At 41.8% G+C, this 19,352-nt stretch overlaps 2 protein-coding genes across 5 annotated transcripts in view; one reads left to right on the plus strand and one right to left on the minus strand.

The window, feature by feature from the left end:
* On the minus strand, window positions 1-12,757 carry trmt11 (tRNA methyltransferase 11 homolog). 3 transcript variants are annotated; one of them, XM_062464684.1, is made up of 13 exons: window positions 12,737-12,757; window positions 8,854-8,919; window positions 8,673-8,746; window positions 8,357-8,438; window positions 7,966-8,058; window positions 7,710-7,844; window positions 6,424-6,580; window positions 6,245-6,325; window positions 5,965-6,129; window positions 5,655-5,727; window positions 5,049-5,183; window positions 3,270-3,390; window positions 1-333 (listed from the first exon to the last, which is right to left on the minus strand). In XM_062464684.1, exons 3-13 carry the CDS (start codon window positions 8,693-8,695, stop codon window positions 196-198), a joined length of 1,203 nt encoding a protein of 400 aa, XP_062320668.1. In that variant the 5' UTR covers window positions 8,696-8,746; window positions 8,854-8,919; window positions 12,737-12,757; the 3' UTR covers window positions 1-195. The 3 variants fall into 3 exon arrangements, with proteins under 3 accessions (XP_062320668.1, XP_062320666.1, XP_062320665.1); XM_062464682.1 differs by lacking the exon at window positions 12,737-12,757 and adding an exon at window positions 9,118-9,261 and having other exon boundaries at window positions 7,966-8,043; XM_062464681.1 differs by lacking the exon at window positions 12,737-12,757 and adding an exon at window positions 9,118-9,261.
* Window positions 9,550-19,352, plus strand: part of si:dkey-29b11.3 (actin-binding Rho-activating protein-like) — a 12,394-nt gene continuing 2,591 nt past the window's right edge. Inside the window, exon 1 of one of the 2 annotated variants that reach the window (XM_062464685.1) lies at window positions 9,550-9,770. The gene's annotated coding sequence lies outside the window, so the exon portion shown is untranslated. Of the gene's footprint in view, window positions 9,771-18,550; window positions 18,639-19,352 lie in introns of those variants that run through there. The other variant, XM_062464686.1, reaches the window with a different exon arrangement.

Below are 19,352 nucleotides of genomic sequence, written 5' to 3' on the forward strand. Positions count from 1 at the left end.
ACAATTATATTTGCAGAAACATTAACTTCTGTCCATTCATAATGCATATTTATATGGTATTTTTATTTGTTTATAAAGGGTAGCAGGCATAGAAAATCATGACGATAACAACAACAAAAAAAGATAAAAAGAGAGAGGTGTTTGAAACAGCAGTGGAGCCACCGGCGCAGGCATTGTCAAGTCACCTCTGTTCCTTCACTTTCCGTTGTCGGCCATTTTGTCGTCCTTGGTGGTTTTCTTGGTAACACCGCTAAAGTACTTGTCCCTGAAGGCGTTGTGTCCTTGGTAGGGGCTATATCGGGGGTCTGACAGGTGGGCCAGTACATCTGCCTCCTTAGAAGATAGAGACAAAATGGTCTGTCCTGTAATGTCTATACCTAGTCAAACCCTTACCCCAAAACCACCCTCAGCCCCAGTACCCACAAAAGCCAGTGATGTAAAGTCAGGTCTACTATTCATCTTTCCATTATCTAGCTGTATTTCCTCCACAGAAATAATAAATGTACAGTCCTTGGCCTTTAATGTTGGCCTACTAAAAAAAATATTCTCAAGCAATATCATTTTGCAGCACACAAAATAGAAGCAAAGACAAGGAACTAAAATAATAAACCCTTTGGTCTTTGCCAGGTATCTTTACGAATAAACCTACTATAAAGTAGGAGAGAGGAGGACATGGTGGATAAGGATATGGAATCCTTATCCACTCCCAGCAATGTGAGGTACATGCTAGCAGAGACTTGAAACGCTTGCTGGAGCTAAAACAGGGGAGATGTCTCAACTGGAACAGTTCAGAAACTGAGCAACTGAGTTTTTGATAGCGGCTGGGGCAGAGTACCTGGCTGAAACTGGGTTACCTAGCTGGGGCATCTAGCTAGGGCTGGATTACAGAGCTTGGGCTGGAGTAACTGGCTGGGGTATCTATTTGGGGCTGGTGTATCTTGCTGGGGTATCTAACTGGGGCTGGTGTATCTTGTTGAGGTATCTAGCTTGGGCTGGTGTAGGGCATCTAGCTTCAAAGTCCTACTCCTAACTTACAAATCACTCCACAAATTAGCATCTCTGGCATCCTCACCCTGTACCCAATAAGGACACTATAATCTTAAGATGCCGGTTATCTGGTGATTCCCTAAATCAACAAAAGAAACTGCTTGGGGCAGGGCGTTCTCACATAGAGCACCTCTTCTCTGGAACAAACTCCCTGTTTCAATTAAGGAGACCGACACCGTTTCGACATTGAAAGCTAGATTAAAAACCTTTCTGTTTAGTCAGTTTTACGGCTGCTGAAGTTTGTGTCTGTATTTATAAAAATGTAATTAAATACAACTTTAAATTACAAATAAAACAATATGTCTGTGTCTATATGTCTGTATGTGTATCATACAACTTTAAATTACAAATAAAGTGAACCTGAACTTGTTGGTTACTTCTGTTGCTAGTTTGAAACGACGGGGGAAAGGGCAATCTTATTTAGAGTTTCTCTTCTCTGGAACAAATGTAATGTTCCAATCTAGGGGGGCTGGGGCTGTGTTGGTGTCTAGGGCTACATCAAATACCCTTTTGCCTGCTAAACTGCTGCACTAGTTCACACTTGACCGGTGGGGACCTTAGCCTTACTGTTATTGTAACAATTTGTTGTTCCTTTGCATTCTCTAATCCTGCTCTCTTTTCTTGGTCCCCCCTCCACACCTCCCCTGTGGTGTGGGGGGTTGAGCTGTCAACATCTGCCTGGTCGCTGGTCTGCCAAAGTTGGACCTAGTTGCCAAGTGGACATCGGTCTCCTTTGACGGACAACAGGGAGTTCCTGGTCCCCTCCTGCTCATCTACCTGGCTGTCTTGTGATGCTGCACCGATCACACTCCCCCAGCCCCATGGCTGCAACTGCTTAAACTTAATTACTTCAATTTGCCAACTCTAAAGGCATTTCCGTTTTCTTTTCTTTTTTTTTTATTCCTGATGCATGACCATGTTTAGCATGTGTTCTGCACCTCTCTGTCTCTGGAGGAGGGGATCCTTCGCCGAATTGCTCCTCCCAAGGTTTCTCAATGAGTTTTACTGGGAGTTTTTCCTTGCCTTTCTTGAGGGTTTAGGTTGGTTGAGGGGCAGCTCTATGGGCATATGTGAAGCCTTCTGTAACTGCTTGAAAAAGGACAAATACACAATACAATTTGATTTGATTTAGCTGGGATTGGGTTGCAAGAGCTGGGGCTAGAGTATTTTGTTGGGGCTGGGGTAACTACTGGGGCTGGGGTATATGGCTGGAGCATTTAGCTGAGACTGGGTTATAGAGCTGGGGCTGGGGGTACCTGGTTGGGGTTTAGAGCTGGTGTTGGAATCAGACCAAGCAAGGGGCAGTGTTTGGCGTGGCTACGCATGAGGTGGACAGATGGAGGCGTTTGCATAGGGAGTAATGAGGCGTCAGGAGAAAGAGCGATGACTCCACCGCCCGCCTGCTTATCGTCAGCGCCACCTTGCTTCATCGCCAAGGACAATGATGCCAGGCAACCTGAAGACTGTTTCTATCCACATCCAGGAGCCAAGTGCATAACAAGACAGGCGGACAGCACTTTCTGGTTGGGATTTCAACCATCTCCGCCTGAGAGGCAGAGTCTGAACAGAGACTTCACCCTGACAGGCAGCCTTCTAGCTGCACTCTGAAAAGAGCTAGGAGGTACTACGGAAACAGAACATGTGTACCTTAGTATCTAGGTATAGCTATTTACTGTATAAACAACAGTCTGTGTGTGTCCTACTCCACTAGGAGCCTTAGACACATGCCAGTTGATTTTGATTAAATAGCAGCGTGTTAGCGTGTGTGAGGGGGATATTGTGTGTGTGTGTGTTTGTGTGTGTGTGTGATTCACTGAGGCCTTTATGGGAGCAATTTGGGGTTTTGAAGTGAAATGAGACGGTTGTCAAGTCCAAAGATGGATTATTTTCCATACAATGTGTGATTAAGTCATTTAAGTGTAATATAAAAATAAGTCAATCACAGCCAGATGGTGAGGTTGAGCCCATCAGTCTCAACACTCTCTCTCACACACACATACAGTGTGCACAAACAGTGTCACTCCACACAAAGCACATGCAGGTCTATGTGCATGTTCACACATACAAACAGAATGTAAACATATTCGGTGGCACACACAGGAAGTTACTCTTGTGAATGTAGAAAGATTCATTATAATGTGTCCACACACACATACATATACACAGTAGGGGGGCAGTAGGGAGATGCCTCTGAATGGATTATCACGTTATCAACTAAATACCTCCGGCTCCTTGATCTTCTCCATGGTGATGAGTCGTCGGGAGGTGTGGCTAGAAAGGGTCTGTTCACAGTTACTGGTCAGCTGGAGGCAGAGATGCAGGGGGACCATCTCCTCACAGTACCTGGCACACACACACACACACACACACACACACACAAACAAACACCAGTTTACATTTACAATCGCCTGACATCCAACCCAAATGAAGAAGCCAGAGAGGCAGTAGGCCTCAAATCCTGGGTCACCCTCTCTTCTCCCCAACCCTCTAGGTACAGAGGGTCTGTAAGGTCCAGCACAGCATTCATCCAGGATGCAATCCCCCCACACCACCACTCCTCCCCAGCCTGTAATCCCCTCAAAATTACACTTCCCTTCTTTGCCAGCTTCTATCCCAGTCTACTGGTTCCTCCCTCTCATCTTGGTGTGGCTAGCCTGTCAGTGACCAGGAGGGAGGGAAAGCTACTGTGAAAGGTAGATTACACTAAGGCACCGGAAAAATCGAGTCGTTGTCAGGAGCCCTGTCAACTCCAGCCAAGCAGCACAGCTACAGCAGACCAGAGAGGGGGACCAGGGCCAGACTCGGTATTTTGGCCGGGTGATGTATGTGTTACAAAGTCAGTCAGTAGCTCCATTCAACAACCCTCAACATGTTTTTGTGTGTTTTTTTTTTGTGTTTTGTCGGCAGCGTTGCTATGGACACTATGGCATATGGGCCTCTCGAGTGGTGTGGGATGTTTGTCGGCACGGCGACCGACGGCATAGCCGCCAGGTTCCAGTTCTCTCTTAAGCCAATCATGTGACACCCAGTGGAGTGTTGGACTTGCCCTTGTGCCAACCACAGGTCTTTACACTGAATAATGGAGTGTGACTAGGCTTTTCCTTGTCAAATGGCATCCCTATAAAGATGTGGAATGGGCAAGGGCCAGTCTGTGCTACGTGTGTATAGGATGCATAAATATGCACTTAAAAGCGACAACTAAAACAGCATTAATTCCTGCAAAAGGTCCCCCCAAATCCCCTAAAACGTACCATCAAACAACCAAAATGTTTTATAAGCAACCCCCTTACTAGACAGTCGCACCATCACTTCTGAATCCTCTCGCTCAACACTTTCTCAAACGCCTCAGGTGTGGCATCAGTCAACAGTGCCCTCTGGCTGCAGCAAGGAAGTCGACACTCAACAAAGGCGAGCCGTGTCAGACTCATGTTCTGGGATCTCTCAGTGACATCACTGGCAGTGACCCCCCCCCCCCCCCTCCCCTGCACCTCCTCCCCAGCTATGAGGCCTGCAGCTGTCTCCAGGGAACTCCAGTGTGTCTCTGACAGAACAGGCTGGGGCCTGTCATGACTTCATCTTCCTCCTTACACCTGCCCACCCTGTTATCCTGTGGTCAGTTTATTTTGACTGATGGGGTCGCACGCATGCACACACACGTGCACACGGGTCCCATCATGTGGACAGAACAGGTGTTGTTGATAATCAGATTTTTGGAGGACTCTGTAGGACTAGCCACAGATAAAACAACTGGTTTATGAAGACAGACAGTAAACAACCCTGACAAGGTTGTCCCCTAGTGGTCATGACATGGACAGACAGGAATAGGCAGTGTACCAGCCAAATCTCTGACTGATATACTTAATGGACCTGCTAGTAAGGATAGTGATTAGACACTGTTCATACTCTACGATTGAAGATCCTGTGTACCCAGTAGATTTGTGATTAGAATAACACAAAACTATAAACCAACATACATAACTGAATCTCTATGGCGTACTCACTCTGGTCTGTAGATCGGCAACCAATAAACGAGTCTACCGCCCATAACCAAGTGGTGAACTGCAAAGTTCAATAGGTCGGTGAATATGTCACTCAAGTGGTAAGCCATGGATACGGGAACGTGGCTCTCTCCAAAGCTGGGGGAGGGGTTACAGAGTCGTATGTTACAGAATGTAGGTACCTTTAAATACAAACTAACTAGGATATGTTAAAGACCAACGTTATCATAGATCTGACTGGATGTGGTGTTACATGTAGACATCCCCATTGTCATGGCACACATGTTGGTTGAACACACAAGCAGTTGAAAAGGAGCTTCTATTTAACATGTAGGGGACTGGCAAGTTAAACAGATAAGTGCCTTAGCATTTTACCAAGATGTCTGTTTACATCTTCCTGATAAAGTTGCAATTATTCCTGAAAATACAGCTTGTACCCCACAACATGTAGAATTCCAGTCTCATTTAAAACAAATGTTGGTCCATCAGTTTGAAATGTTATGCTGACATTGGTATTATGAGTTTACATAAAGCACAGGGCCCAATATAAAAGCATGAGTATGGTTGATTAGGTTGATGATATCTATGAGACAAAGAGAATGATCTTACAAGTCTTCAGTGGGTTTGAAAGAGTCCTTCTGAGATCCTGTCCTCCTGGTGGATTCGCGAATCCCATAGGGGGCTTAGAATAGATCATGCACTCCGTCAATCACAGATCAATGTGGGGATCCATAGCCATGTCCTCCATTTCTAATAAGGCTGGAACCCTCTATTTTTTTCTCTTCTTTTTTTCATTTCATAATTTATAAAATCGCTACTATTTTAAGAATGTAGGCTTTACTGAGTCTCACACCGAAAAAAATAATACACTTTCCCTAAACAGAACTTAAAAGTGTGTGGTCTATTGAACAGAACCTACGGTCTGTGATGATGGCGTCGAACAGGAGCGCGTGCCTCCAGACAGACTTGGCGGCGTCAGACACCAGCACGTCCACGTACAGCCTCTCCGTGCCGTACTGGCGCAGATTGGCTCGGATGTTCTCATCAGGGCCTCGCCACTTCTGGTTTTTGCGACTTGCCTTGCCTGGAACCACACACATTTTACACAGTGAATCTGTACATTCAACACAAGCAAAACATTTTATTGCAGAAAAAGAAAACTAGTGTTTGTTATATCATTGATGGATTTTGGGTCCTACCTATACCATGGATAGTGTTGTAATCAATATCTGTTCCACATACATAGGCACCGAACTGAGAGCAAGCAACTAGCAGGCTTCCTACAGGAGACACATTGAGAACAGACAGTTAGAGTGAGACTACCCTACCAGTGTTTTAAGGGACTACAGGAGATGTTTGGTTTCCTAAAATCCCTTGCCTGTCCCAACGAAAGGGTCATAGATGAGGTCATGCTCTTTGACCTTGGCGTGGTTAGCCATGATGAAGGACAGGCCGGCGTCCATGCTGGTATTGCCGATGAAGTGCCTGTTCTTCACACTGTGGGACCGTATAAGCTCCCTCTGACCATCAGCAATCTGACAATATAAAAGAGAACTAGAGAGGGTACAATTTCTGTGGAAATTGTAGGGTGTGCTCGCTTGCGTCGGTTGCAGGTGGGTCTGTCCCCTTAAGTTTTTTCCCATCTAGTGATATTTTCAAGCATTTAGCCTACTCAAGAACCCCCTTTGAAACAAGCGAACCCCCTTTGAAACAAGCTACTGTAACAACGTTGTCACCGGCAGTATTTCAGATGGAATCACGATTCAAACAGTACCATCTGCTACCTGAAAATATGCCCCCAACAACGTAAATAAGCTTTACATCTATTTAGGGAGAAATGGCTAATTCAAAAGAAGTTTGCTACGAGCAAGCCAGTTGCGGTGGCTAGCCAAACAACACTGAGTGAGGGGATTGTTTTTAAGCGCCGGAAATGAGAATGTTTCTTTTGACATAAAGTTTAGGCTGTGGCACTGAAGCCAGCGACGCACCACACAAGCTTGAGTTTAAACTTTACATACATTCTTTAATGTGACATTACTTACTGTACATGCAAGTCTTGATTTGCTTAAATGTACATGTATGATGCTGCTAGTAGTAGCAAAGACTCAATATAAGTTATTTGGTAGTAGTACACCACGGCACGATACGATACTTGCTGTGCAACAGCACATCAATCTATGCGTCGTTGCTAACGTGTGCTGACGTGGTGACGTAGATAGCACTGAGTACCCTTCATCGACTAAAGGCACTTTTTTGCCACAAAAACGTTGTAACCTCCTAAACCGTGCAACGGAACGTAAATAAAAATACAAGCAACGCAATCGAGACCAAGACAAACATTTTGACACAGGCGTTGTCTATGTAGTCCAAATATTGACTGATCCTTAGGGGGGCGAAAATAAACAATAATAAATATATATGTGAGAGAACAAAGGTTGCGCCCTTGCCGAAGGCAAAACACACCCAATAAACATGACATGTCAAACATACCACATTACTCTAGCAAGTAAGCTCTGGGTGTCTCTACAGACCAGCACTAGTCCTCAGGGCCGTGCTTGAGAACTGCTTATCTAAACGACCCAAATGAAAAGGTTAAACTGAACGTAACACTTTTCTTTTTGATGTGTCGGTTTCTGACACATCAATGTGTGTGCCATTACTTACCCATCTTCCAAAGTAGATGTGGAAGGGCTCTTCTGGGATGTTGTTGGGGTCTGTACCATAGTCCTCCAGCAGACAGAAGATCTGTTGTGGGTTCTTCAGACTGACACTGCCCTGAAAGGGAAGATATTCCAGTGCCTGGGGAGAGATACAGATGAACATCAGGGGCATATGGAAACAGGAAGGCAAATATGGACAGACAATCCTACTGAAATAGTTGCATCATGTTCATAAACACGAAAGGGGATCTTCTACTCACATCTATCTTTTTAATCCTGTCCTGGAACTCCAGAGTCTTGTTGAAGGTGTACACATTGATTTTATATGTTGAGTTCTTCTGTAGGAAGGGTGACTGTTGAGAGGCAGGGTCAAGTGAAACATTTACATTTAGTCATTTAGCAGACGCTCTTACAGTAAGTACAGGGACATTCCCCCGAGGCAAGTAGGGTGAAGTGCCTTGCCCAGGGACACAACGTCATTTTTGCCAGCAACCTTCTGATTGGTAGCCCGCAACCTTCTGATTGGTAGCCCGATTTGATAACCGCTCAGCCATCTGACCCCCCATGAAACATTTGTAGTAGTGTTTTTATGTAGAAAGTCTACAATAATCTGTGCCAGTGCAACAACCGTTAAAAACATGTCAAACCAACCATGTCCTCTGTTGGATATTGCAGGAGAGACGTCTTAAGTTCACTCTGTGTTTTTCCATGCCCCCACAGTTCAAATGCAGACCTGATGTACACAAAACAATACATGATCCTGACAAATGCCAATGAAGAAACGATAAACTCCAGGAAGGAACTTTCTCAACAACCAGCATGATTAAAATCTTGTTTCCCCTGTCTTGTTGCTACATAAGTTATCACATTTTAGCTGTAACTTCTCAGGAGACAAAGGTTACAAAGCAACGTTGTACCTGCATCTCCCACCAGTCAATGTACTGTAAGGTTAGCGAATGTCACTCACTTGGCACACACTGATCTGCCCATGATGTTATGGACATCCTCTTCTGATAAACCGTCGAGCAGCCAGAAGGGAGACTAGTTAAGAGAAGAGTGACATTTGGAAACAGAGTAAGCATTAATAGAATTTGAGCTTGCGAGCTACACACAAAACTCTAAGGCAGAAGGAAGTTGACACAGATCACCTTTTCTTTGAAGTGTTCCCCTGGATGAAAAGGTTTTCCTCTTAAAGAGAGCAGCGCCTTGATTTCCTGTATGAGGTGAGGAATTATACAGCTGTAATGTATTTAGAGTTGTACTGGGTAGCTAGTTGGCTAGCTTAGATATGAGGCAACATGGAAATTGTAACAAACAACTTGCGGTGCATATGCAGTTTTTCATTATTTGTTTTAAGCCGCGTGGCGTCTGTGTGACAATAAGCTAAGATATATGAATGAAAAACTCCATACCGGTAGCCTAAACTCAAGATGATCGTGAGCAAGATGAAACAAATACTGCAAGCATGATCTACTATAGTGCGTCGCCATTTTTTTTCTCCCTCAAAATATATCCGGCCAGAATACATTTTCCTGGTTCCAGAGGGTTCCGGATTCAATCCAATAATGGAACAATGGCTTGTTTTGCCTAAAGCAAGACATTACACAAATTGCATTAGGTTGTAACTACCAGTGATTCAGTAGGCCTATGACCTATATGGGCAACAGCTATTTTATATATGCGTATTTTGTTTTATTCAGATTTGACAATAAACAATCATCAATACATTATCAATACATGTCTTGAAATTTAACTCAGTTTGGTACTGGGATTTGCTGGGTGTAACTAAACATATCTCTTCTTTAAGCTGCTTTATTTCAGAACGGCGTTGACAGCTAAGCACATGACATCTCCTAAACGATTGGGTCATCCTTGGAGCCTCTCATCAGCACCAGGCTGTCATTGGTCGATGTCAATGTCAGTCAGCATTTTAGCAGATGTAATTCTCAGCCGGACAGTGTAATGTAAAGTTCCATAGAATGGACTGTGTTGCCAACGCCGAAAGGTGACTCGGCTTAACTGGAGCAACGGACGCAACAAGTAGAGATGCACAGAGGTGATTGAGGTAAGACATCATGATTGTGACAAGTCTGTTCTTTACTGTAGCTAGTTTATAGTGAAGAAGCCAGAATATTTTTTGATCTGTTAAAGTTGGACTAGGCTTTTCATGAACTTGTCCTGCTCTGATGTGCTGCAGAACACCTATGTTCATAAAATCACTTCAAGTTGTAGCCTACTCTGTCAGTTTCCATATTGCAATGAAATTGTTTTATGAACTTTATAACGTATTGAAACAAAAATAAAAAATATTAACATTAATTAACCGTAAAATAATTGTATTTTTCCTGTACCAAATTGACGAGATATATCTGTAATATCACATTACAGCCTGTTCTTTGTCGGTAATTAAGACTTTTATTAATTGAAATTCTCTGTAAAAAAAAAAAAAAAAAACAGCATTTTCAATAAATAAAAAGCTGTACAAATTGGAGAGAATTATTTTTAGCGTAACGTAGGGGTACAACAGACAGGTTTGATGGCCATCTAACTGGACAACATTCACACTCAGGGTGAACACTTAATGTATCCAAACTACAGACCATCACATTACACATATCAAAACAGAACGAACACAACAGCAATGTCACATTACACAATCCAAACAATGCTTATCTAACTAAGCTTAAACCTTTAACTCCGTAGCTTTTCGGCTTGCCGCGGGGCATTCTGGGTAACAAGAGCGTTACCGCTACACAACTATCTAATCAACTTTCCTTCGTCCTACTCTGGAGTCTTTACATTTATTCATTTAGCAGCCGCTTTTATCCAAAGCGACTTCCAAGAGAGAGCTTTACTAAAAGTGCATTGGTCAATGATCATGAACAACGAGATAGCCCCAAAAAGGCTTTTGCAGGTTTTGTAGTCTTTGATATTGACTGGTGCATGCTGGGATTTCATGACGTCAACTACCCGCGGTCAGTTCACAATTCAAGGTTCCTATGTCTAAACCAAAAATGTTATTTGTCCGTGGGATGAAAGTAAATATCTGCAAAATAACTGTTAAATTAGCTAGTTTTGATAAAGTGAAAGTAAGTGTTTTAACAGAACATTTTGGTGAAAATGCTATTAATATTTGTAAAAAAACGGACATTTTAGTGTATTTTTAAGTAACAACATTTGGCTGTAATGTTTATGTAAAATTATAAAATTACAGTTTGCATTATCTTTCTATCTGTATTTCCTGTCATTCAGAAATACAGAAAAAAACACGTATAATTTACAGAAAAAGTGCGGTAATTTCATCTTTTTTACAGTGTATGTGTGCTGGGAATAAACCCTGTTAATTCATCGGTAGTGACAGGTTGTGGTGCTCATGTTAGTTTCCTTTCAGTTGAGGCTTTTTAAACTCTTTTTCATCCCTATATCTTGCAAAAAAAGAATGTCCATAAGTACCTAATTTTATTGGCTAAATCAGACACTTACTTTTTCTCCTCCTTCCTCGTAAAGAAATGGCTCCGTCCCAATACTCATTCTGCTACTATTACTACTGTTTACAGTAGGCTATAGGCTACCAAAAATGTTATGATGACATAGCTTACTACAGCAATTTACAGCCAGCTATGGCGTCAAATGTATGTCAAAAATCGCATAGATTACTTCACGCGCGCAGATATTAACTTTTCACTCGCAAGATAGCCTATAAATAGCCTATGCACAAATTCAACAACCAAGAGTTGTAGGCTACGTACAGGTCGCTGCTAGTGAGCGCCTGGCACGCTCGCATAGGGTGCGACTAAATTCGAGTGAATTTGCCTATAGGCAAATTCACTCGAATTTATTCACTCGCTAGCCAAAAGCGAATATATTCGCTTCTGGCTAGCGACTAGGTGTAGAGCTGGGATTAGCATACTTCCTTGCATTTACTTATTTGTTGTGCTATACTAGTTAGTTTGGTTTTGACTGGCGACATACCAATGTTGCTCGTCCACTAATGCCCCAATAAACGCATAGAATAGAGTCCCCCACCCCTCGCTCCTGGGCTTGAGGCAAAGCCCAGCTTGTTCCAGCGACTACTAGTGCACAGTGCCCGTGATGCAGTCGGTGATTTAAATGACAGTGAAACACACAAATACAAATTCCTTGAACTATAGATAGTGAAAAGTGCCCTGGATAAAATTGGTGGCACACACACACATTCCTGGAATTATAGATAAGGCACAGTGCCCGCAATGATGTCGATGACACACAGATTTCTGGAATTATAGATAAATAGTGCAGTGCCTGTGATGCAGCTAGTGATGACATTTATTCTCAGTGGTTTTGGTACCTATATTTCTCAGATCACAATTGAAATTCATGTCATCTCTAAAGTTCTTGGTCAACCTCCACCAGGGGCGTGGCCACGTGGTGGCCAGGGGGGGCCACGGCCACCATTGGTCAGAGAATGGCCACCCTGCCACATAAATGCATTAGTATTTTTTTATAAAGTCGTCTTATATTGTCATTTGTCACTTAGGCTACAAGCCCCATATTCACATGTTGGGCCACGCCCCCATCAACAGCGCAAGACACAAACCAACGTACCTGCATTCTGACAGCGCTTCAATGGAGACTAGCAGCCAACCACTGGATACCGTTAGAAAACTGCTGCTCTGAGTGATGCAGTGTGTGAGTTTTAAAATAGTAGTTTTTGACAATCAAGTGCCACCCCAAATAAAAGACTGGCCAGAGCTGGCCCCCCCAGAAATAATGTCCTGGCTACGCCCCTGACCTCCACATCTATTCTAGTCAAGCTGCCAATGCTGTAGCCTTAATTTGTGTGCTGTTTCCTACGTTATCAATTGCTTATGTTATGTTGATCAAAATGTACTATATTGGCTTTCTGTTAAATTGTCTTTCCAATAAATTTGATGTTTATAGGTCACATGACCTAAAAGCTATTGAAGTTTGAAATAAAAAAAATGCATTGTTAATAGCCTGAGATTAAAAGCTTTTGCTGCGTTGAGACGCAGCAAAAGCCGGCAAATTTACCTTCCCACGTTTCTTTGGATCACGTCTTAGCTAAAGAAAAGGAAATATATGGACACAAACTGCAAGTGTTGGGCACTTGTGATCCATATACAGCACCCGCTGCCGTATTTCTGCCCCTAAAAACCGCAAGGTTTTATATGTGATGAGTATGTGATATCATTACTGTAAACTAGCTAACCCCTCTCTCTCTTAAAAAACTGCTCACTATTCAAACGGAAAGTCAACTTTTCCTTTAATTTTTACTTATTATAACCTCAATTCCAAAAAAGTTGGGATGCTGTGCAAAACGTAAATAAAAACAAAGGACCAAATGAGTATGAAAAAACAATCAGTCTTAACACAAGCCTCGCACATTGTCTTTGTTTTACATTCAGTTGAATATCGGTGTAAAAGGATTTCCCAATCATTTAATTCCAAATGCATTTTGAGTTTAGTTGTGTCTAACACAACAACCCAACTATTTAGCTAGCTAACTCACTACGACCACTGCAGTTGGTCGCCTCGATACACAACAAACTATGTCAAACTGACTACATAAAGATGTGTTTTATGGCAAAAAATACCATAATTAATATACCTGTATATTCTTGTGTTTAACTTTACTTGAGCTTGATGAAGTGTTAGCTGCAAATATGTGTATATTTGGACGGCTGTTTGCCCTCCCCGGAGACAGAGGAAACTTTAGGTTTAATGGAACAAATCCACAATCTCCTCCTCTCTGGGTTTTCTTTATCGGACGAAATTCTAAATTTCGCGACACAAAAGCAACAGACTCAAAGAAAATGTATGACTTTATAATGGGTGTCGGGCAGAGGAAAGTATTTTTTTGCCCTCCAAGGGGGCGTGCCCCTTGGAAAGTGACGTCACGTGAAAACTATGAGTTGACTTTGGACTTTTAATGTGTAATTTGTTGATGGTCCCTAAACATATGCATTGTTTAGGCAGCCAAAAAGCACCGGCTATGAGGCCGGTTGTAGCGGTTCTAAATCCCGCGGGTAGCCAAACATTGCGGGTAGCCAAACAGGAATAGCCTGGCTCTGCCCTCCTACGTACTTCCGCTCAATTTTGATTTTGCTTCTGGCTGAGAATGATGACGTTGATGTTGTGCATTAGTTGGGTGTGCTTTGCCTTCGGCAAGGGCACAACCTTTGTTCTCTCACATATATTATTATTATTATTATTTCTTTTTGCCCCCCTAAAACTCAGTCAATATTTGGCCTACATAGACAACCTAGGTGTCAAAAGTTTCGTCTTGGTAGCCATTGAGTTGCTTCTATTGGGATTTACGTTCCGTTGCATGGTTTAGGCTGAGCTTAAGTTTTTGTGGCAAAAAGTGAAGCTAACGGTGGCTAATTTGTTAGCCACAGTCACTGACGTTACTAACGTCACTACGTCACTAACGTCACGAAAACACGCGTGACTACCTTTGGCAGAACATTCGTTTCGCATCTGTTAACTTGGGGGATAGCTAGGCTAACTATAGCTTTACTGCAAGGCAGCTGCAGAAACGCCACAAGCAAAGAGGCCAGGGTGATAACTATTTACTCATTTTACTTTGTGATATGACACACAATTGTGATGTGTAATGTACAATATAAGCTGATATTATTAAGGAAGTACATCTACTTTCGGAAACAGTAGACTACTATTTCACTGAAGTATTAGCATCATGACGTTAGCCTGTGTTGCCCGGGCAACACATACTACAGTGGTCTATGATGTAGCGTTATCTGTTTTCAATCGTTAAAATTAACATTCCTCACATATACATTTTCGTTGTAGGATTTATTCTGACATTAGTAAACGATTTGTTGGTGAAATTACCATTACCTGTGGTTTCAAACCAGTGTAGCTCACTGCAACGCTGTAGCTTACGCGAGACACACTACAAAAACATCTACAGTACACAGCTGTTTAGGAAAATGTTCGGCACTCCCCTTACTTAAATCAAAAGTCTATCTAACTACTAACCTGAACTTCATTGCCACAGCCTAAACGTTGTCAATCTGTTCATGAAAATAATTAATTTCAGCCTAAACCGTACAAAGGAACGTTAAATCGAATTCAACCAACGCAATCGCTACCAAGACGAACACAGCAGTAGTCTAGTACTGTACCGTAGTAGAATTTACCGGGGCAGCTTCTCCACACAGGGCTATATCGCATTTTGCGTTACTGACAATGAATGATCGCTACCAGTGAGCTTTTTATGAATGAGCGATTTTCCACTAAATAAATGTCAAGCTTATTTACGTTTTTGGGGACATATTTTCAGTTAGCAGATGGTACTGTTTGAATCGCGATTCCATCTTCTACTGCCGGTAACGTCGTAGAATAATCTTCAAAGGGGGTTCTTTATTAATGAATGAATGCAATATGAGTAGGCTAAATGCCTGAAAATATCACGAGAAGGGAAAACTTAAAAGGACGTTTAAGTCATAGAGATTAGGTCAATTTTTACACCGCTCTGCCAAATTTATTCGTTTTGATTCAGCTATGAGGCTGCCTCTTGCAGGGGAAATGAGAAGACATCTATTTCATTCTACACTTCACTCGTATTTTGAGTTGTAAATGAGCAGCAACAAATATATGCTTTTAAATCTATGTAATCTTTATAAATAATAAGTATGCATTTTTATATAACATATACAGAAATATCAGTTGTAAAAATGTCATTCAAAAACGGACCCCTGTGCAACCGACGCAAGCAAGCACACCCTACAATTTCCCCAGAAATTGTACCCTCTCTAGTATTATTATTTTTATTTCTTTTTGCCCCACTAAAACTCAGTCAATATTTGGCCTACCTAGACAACCTAGGTGTCAAAAGTTTCGTCTTGGTAGCGATTGAGTTGCTTCTATTGGGATTTACGTTCCGTTGCATGGTTTAGGCTGAAGTTAAGTTTTTGTGGCGAAAAGTGAAGCTAACGGTGGCTAATTTGCTAGCCACAGTCACTGACGTTACTAACGTCACTACGTCACGAAAACACGCGTGACTACCTTTGGCAGAACATTCGTTTCGTATCTGTTAACTTGGGGGATAGCTAGGCTAACTATAGCTTTACTGCAAGGCAGCTAATTTGCTAGCCACAGTCACTGACGTTACTAACGTCACTACGTCACTAACGTCACGAAAACACGCGTGACTACCTTTGGCAGAACATTCGTTTCGCATCTGTTAAGGGATAGCTAGGCTAACTATAGCTTTACTGCAAGGCAGCTGCAGAAACGCCACAAGCAAAGAGGCCAGGGTGATAACTATTTACTCATTTTACTTTGTGATATGACACACAATTGTGATGTGTAATGTACAATATAAGCTGATATTATTAAGGAAGTACATCTACTTTCGGAAACAGTAGTCTACTATTTCACTGAAGTATTAGTATCATGACATTAGCCTGTGTTGCCCGGGCAACACATACTACAGTGGTGTATGATGTATCTGTTTTCAATCGGTAAAATAAACATTCCTCACATATACATTTTCGTTGTAGGATTTATTCGTAAACGATTTGTTGGTGAAATTACCATTACCTGTGGTTTCAAACCAGTGTACTGTAGCTCACTGCAACGCTGTAGCTTACGCGAGACACACTACAAAAACATCTACAGTACACAGCTGTTTAGGAAGTCAAACGGCGACAGAACATGTTCGGCACGCCCCTTACTTAAATCAAAAGTCTATCTAACTACTAATCTGATTGCCACACCCTAAACGTTGTCAATCTGTTCATGAAAATAATTAATTTCAGCCTAAACCGTACAACGGAACGTTAAATCCAATTCAACCAACGCAATCGCTACCAAGACAAACACAGCAGTAGTCTACTATACTGTACTGTAGTAGTACAATTTACCGGGGCAGCTTCTCCACACAGGGCTATATCGCATTGTGCGTTGTTACTGACAATGATCGCTACCAGTGAGCTTTTTATGAATGAGCGATTTTCCACTAAATGAATGTCAAGCTTATTTACGTTTTGGGGGTCATATTTTCAGTTAGCGGATGGTACTGTTTGAATCACGATTCCATCTTCTACTGCCGGGTAACGTCGTAGAATAATCTTCAAAGGGGGTTCTTTATTCATGAATGAATGCAATATGAGTAGGCTAAATTCCTTAAAATATCACGAGAAGGGAAAAACTTAAAAGGACGTTTAAGTCATAGAGATTAGGTCAGTTTTTACACCGGTCTGCCAAATTTATTCGTTTTGATTCAACGATGAGGCTGCCTCTTGCAGGTGAAATAAGACATCTATTTCATTCTACACTTCACTCGTATTTTCAGTTGTAAATGAGCAGCAAAAAAAAATGCTTTTAAATCTATGTAATCTTTATAAATAATAAGTATGCATTTTTATATAAAGTATACAGAAATATCAGTTGTAAAAATGCCATTCAAAAACGGACCTCTGTGCAACCGACGCAAGCACACCCTACAATTTCCCCAGAAATTGTACCCTCTCTAGTTTGAGTTGTAGTTCAGTAATGGCGGCGGAGAAAGATGCGAGCGAAGCTATTCGGTCTGTTGTGGCAACGCTGCCGAATATCCATAAATTAAAGCCGGCGTAAGAACAATCCTTGCTGAGTTTTGTTGGTGGCCATGATGTTGTGGCCCTCCTCCCCATAGATATATATAAAGACTTACCCTAACCCTTTATATATATATATCTATGCTCCTCCCCACGGGGTTCGGGAAAAGTTAGATTTTCCAGCTACGGCAGCTAGCTCCATTACAGTAGTGGTGAAGGAGTTGGCTAAGGCAAACGCTAGCGATAGTGTGTCTCGCGTAGGCTACAGTACAGCGTTGCAGTGAGCTACACTGGTTTGAAACCACAGGTAATGATAATTTCACCAACTAATAGTTTACTTGTAATCTATTGTCATAATAAATCCTACAACGAAAATGTATTAGTGAGGAACGTTTATTGAAAACAGATGCATCATAGACCGCTGTAGTATGTGTTGCTCGACAGAGGCTAATGTCATGATGCTAATACTTCAGTGACATAGTAGACTACTGTTTCCGAAAGTAGATGTACTTCCTTAATAAAATCAGCTTATATTGTACATTACACATCACAATTGTGTGTCATATCACAAAGTAAAATGAGTAAATAGTTATCACCCTGGCCTCTTTGCTTGTGGCGTTTCTGCAGCTGCCTTGCAGTAAAGCAGTAGCTTAGCTATCTCCCAGAAGTTAACGAGCTGCTAAACTAATGTTCTGCTAGAGGTAGTCACGCGAGTTTTCGTGACGTTAGTGACGTAAGTAGCGTCATTGACTGTGGCTAGCAAGTTAGCCACCGTTAGCTTCACCTTTCGCCACAAAAACTTAATTTCCACTTAAACCATGCAACGGAACGTAAATCCCAATAGAAGCAACTCAATCGCTACCAAGACGAAACTTTTGACACCTAGGTTGTCTATGTATGTATGTCTATGTTGTCAAATATTGACTGAGTTTTAGGGGGGCAAAAAAAATAAACAAATAAATAATAATAATATATATGTGAGAGAACAAAGGTTGTGCCCTTGCCGAAGGCAAAGCACACCCAATAATATATATGTGAGAGAACAATGGTTGTGCTCGCCGAAGGCGTGAGCACACCCAATAATATATTTCACGGCGAGAACAATAATTTTAAGACAGTTACAACAAACCAACAAAAGCAAAGTCTCTCAATGAGACATTGTGATCCTGGAGTAAACTAACATCAGGTCCAGCCAATATAATATATTGTAATATATTGACATTGCCACGATATGTTGAAGCATCTATCATTTAATTACATAGTTAATTAACTGCACTAATAAGTAGGCTACAAAGCCTAGCTGTCCGCCCTACCCCCCAGCCAACAAAGGATACAATCATAGCAAGAAGTTTGTCTTGGGAAAAAAGGTAAGTTCACTTAGCAAGCTGGACAAATATTGTGTTCACTCTTTTAAACATAGGCTACATTGTAGCTAGAAAAGCTTGGACTCTGGAGTTGTGAGTAAATTGTAATGATTATAATAACCGTCCTTAAGATTCTATTGTTCAAGGTAAGACTGACATTGTTTTCAAACGACTTCGTTTTAAGTCTCTCCTACATGGGGACATAGAAAATAGGCTAAGGGCAACCCTTTATATTAAGGTTACATTGACTTACATCTAACTACATAGCTGCATGTCCCTACATGTAAATTGCTAGCCCATGGTAAAAACATCATAGGCACATATAAATTGTTATGTAATTAAATTGTATTAAGTGTTAGGGTATAGTTTATTGCAATGTTGAAGGTTGTGTTACCAAAACAAGATTGATGTTAATACCCCTGGAAAGCCCAACCTCCCCCATACACTACATGGTAATAAAGTCTAACTACATAGCAACAACCTGAGTAACTGAATTATCTTTAGTGCGCAAAAGTCGCCTAAACCAAACTGAGGACCCGTCTATCATCACTGAAGTATTATCGTTAACCCTCGTGCTGCCTTCGGGTCACATGACCCAAAGGTTCATAACGAACCATCGTTGTGTTTACCCAATTTTACCCAATACAAAAACAAATAAAAATAATTTTCTTTTAACCTTCGCAATGTGGGGGGTCTGAGACAGCCCAACGGTTAAAA

This window comes from Osmerus eperlanus, chromosome 7 (genome assembly GCF_963692335.1).
Source record: "Osmerus eperlanus chromosome 7, fOsmEpe2.1, whole genome shotgun sequence".
In the NCBI taxonomy this organism is placed as follows: domain Eukaryota; kingdom Metazoa; phylum Chordata; class Actinopteri; order Osmeriformes; family Osmeridae; genus Osmerus; species Osmerus eperlanus.

Excerpts from the sequence above, each read along its gene's own strand:
- trmt11 (XM_062464681.1), bottom strand. The coding sequence starts at position 9,195 with ATGGCGACGCACTATAGTAGATCATGCTTGCAGTATTTGTTTCATCTT. Across the intron at positions 6,581-7,709 it reads ACATCTACTTTGGAAGATGG|ATTGCTGATGGTCAGAGGGA; the intron begins GTAAGTAATGGC and ends TTATATTGTCAG. Across the intron at positions 334-3,269 it reads AGAAGATCAAGGAGCCGGAG|GAGGCAGATGTACTGGCCCA; the intron begins GTATTTAGTTGA and ends CTATCTTCTAAG.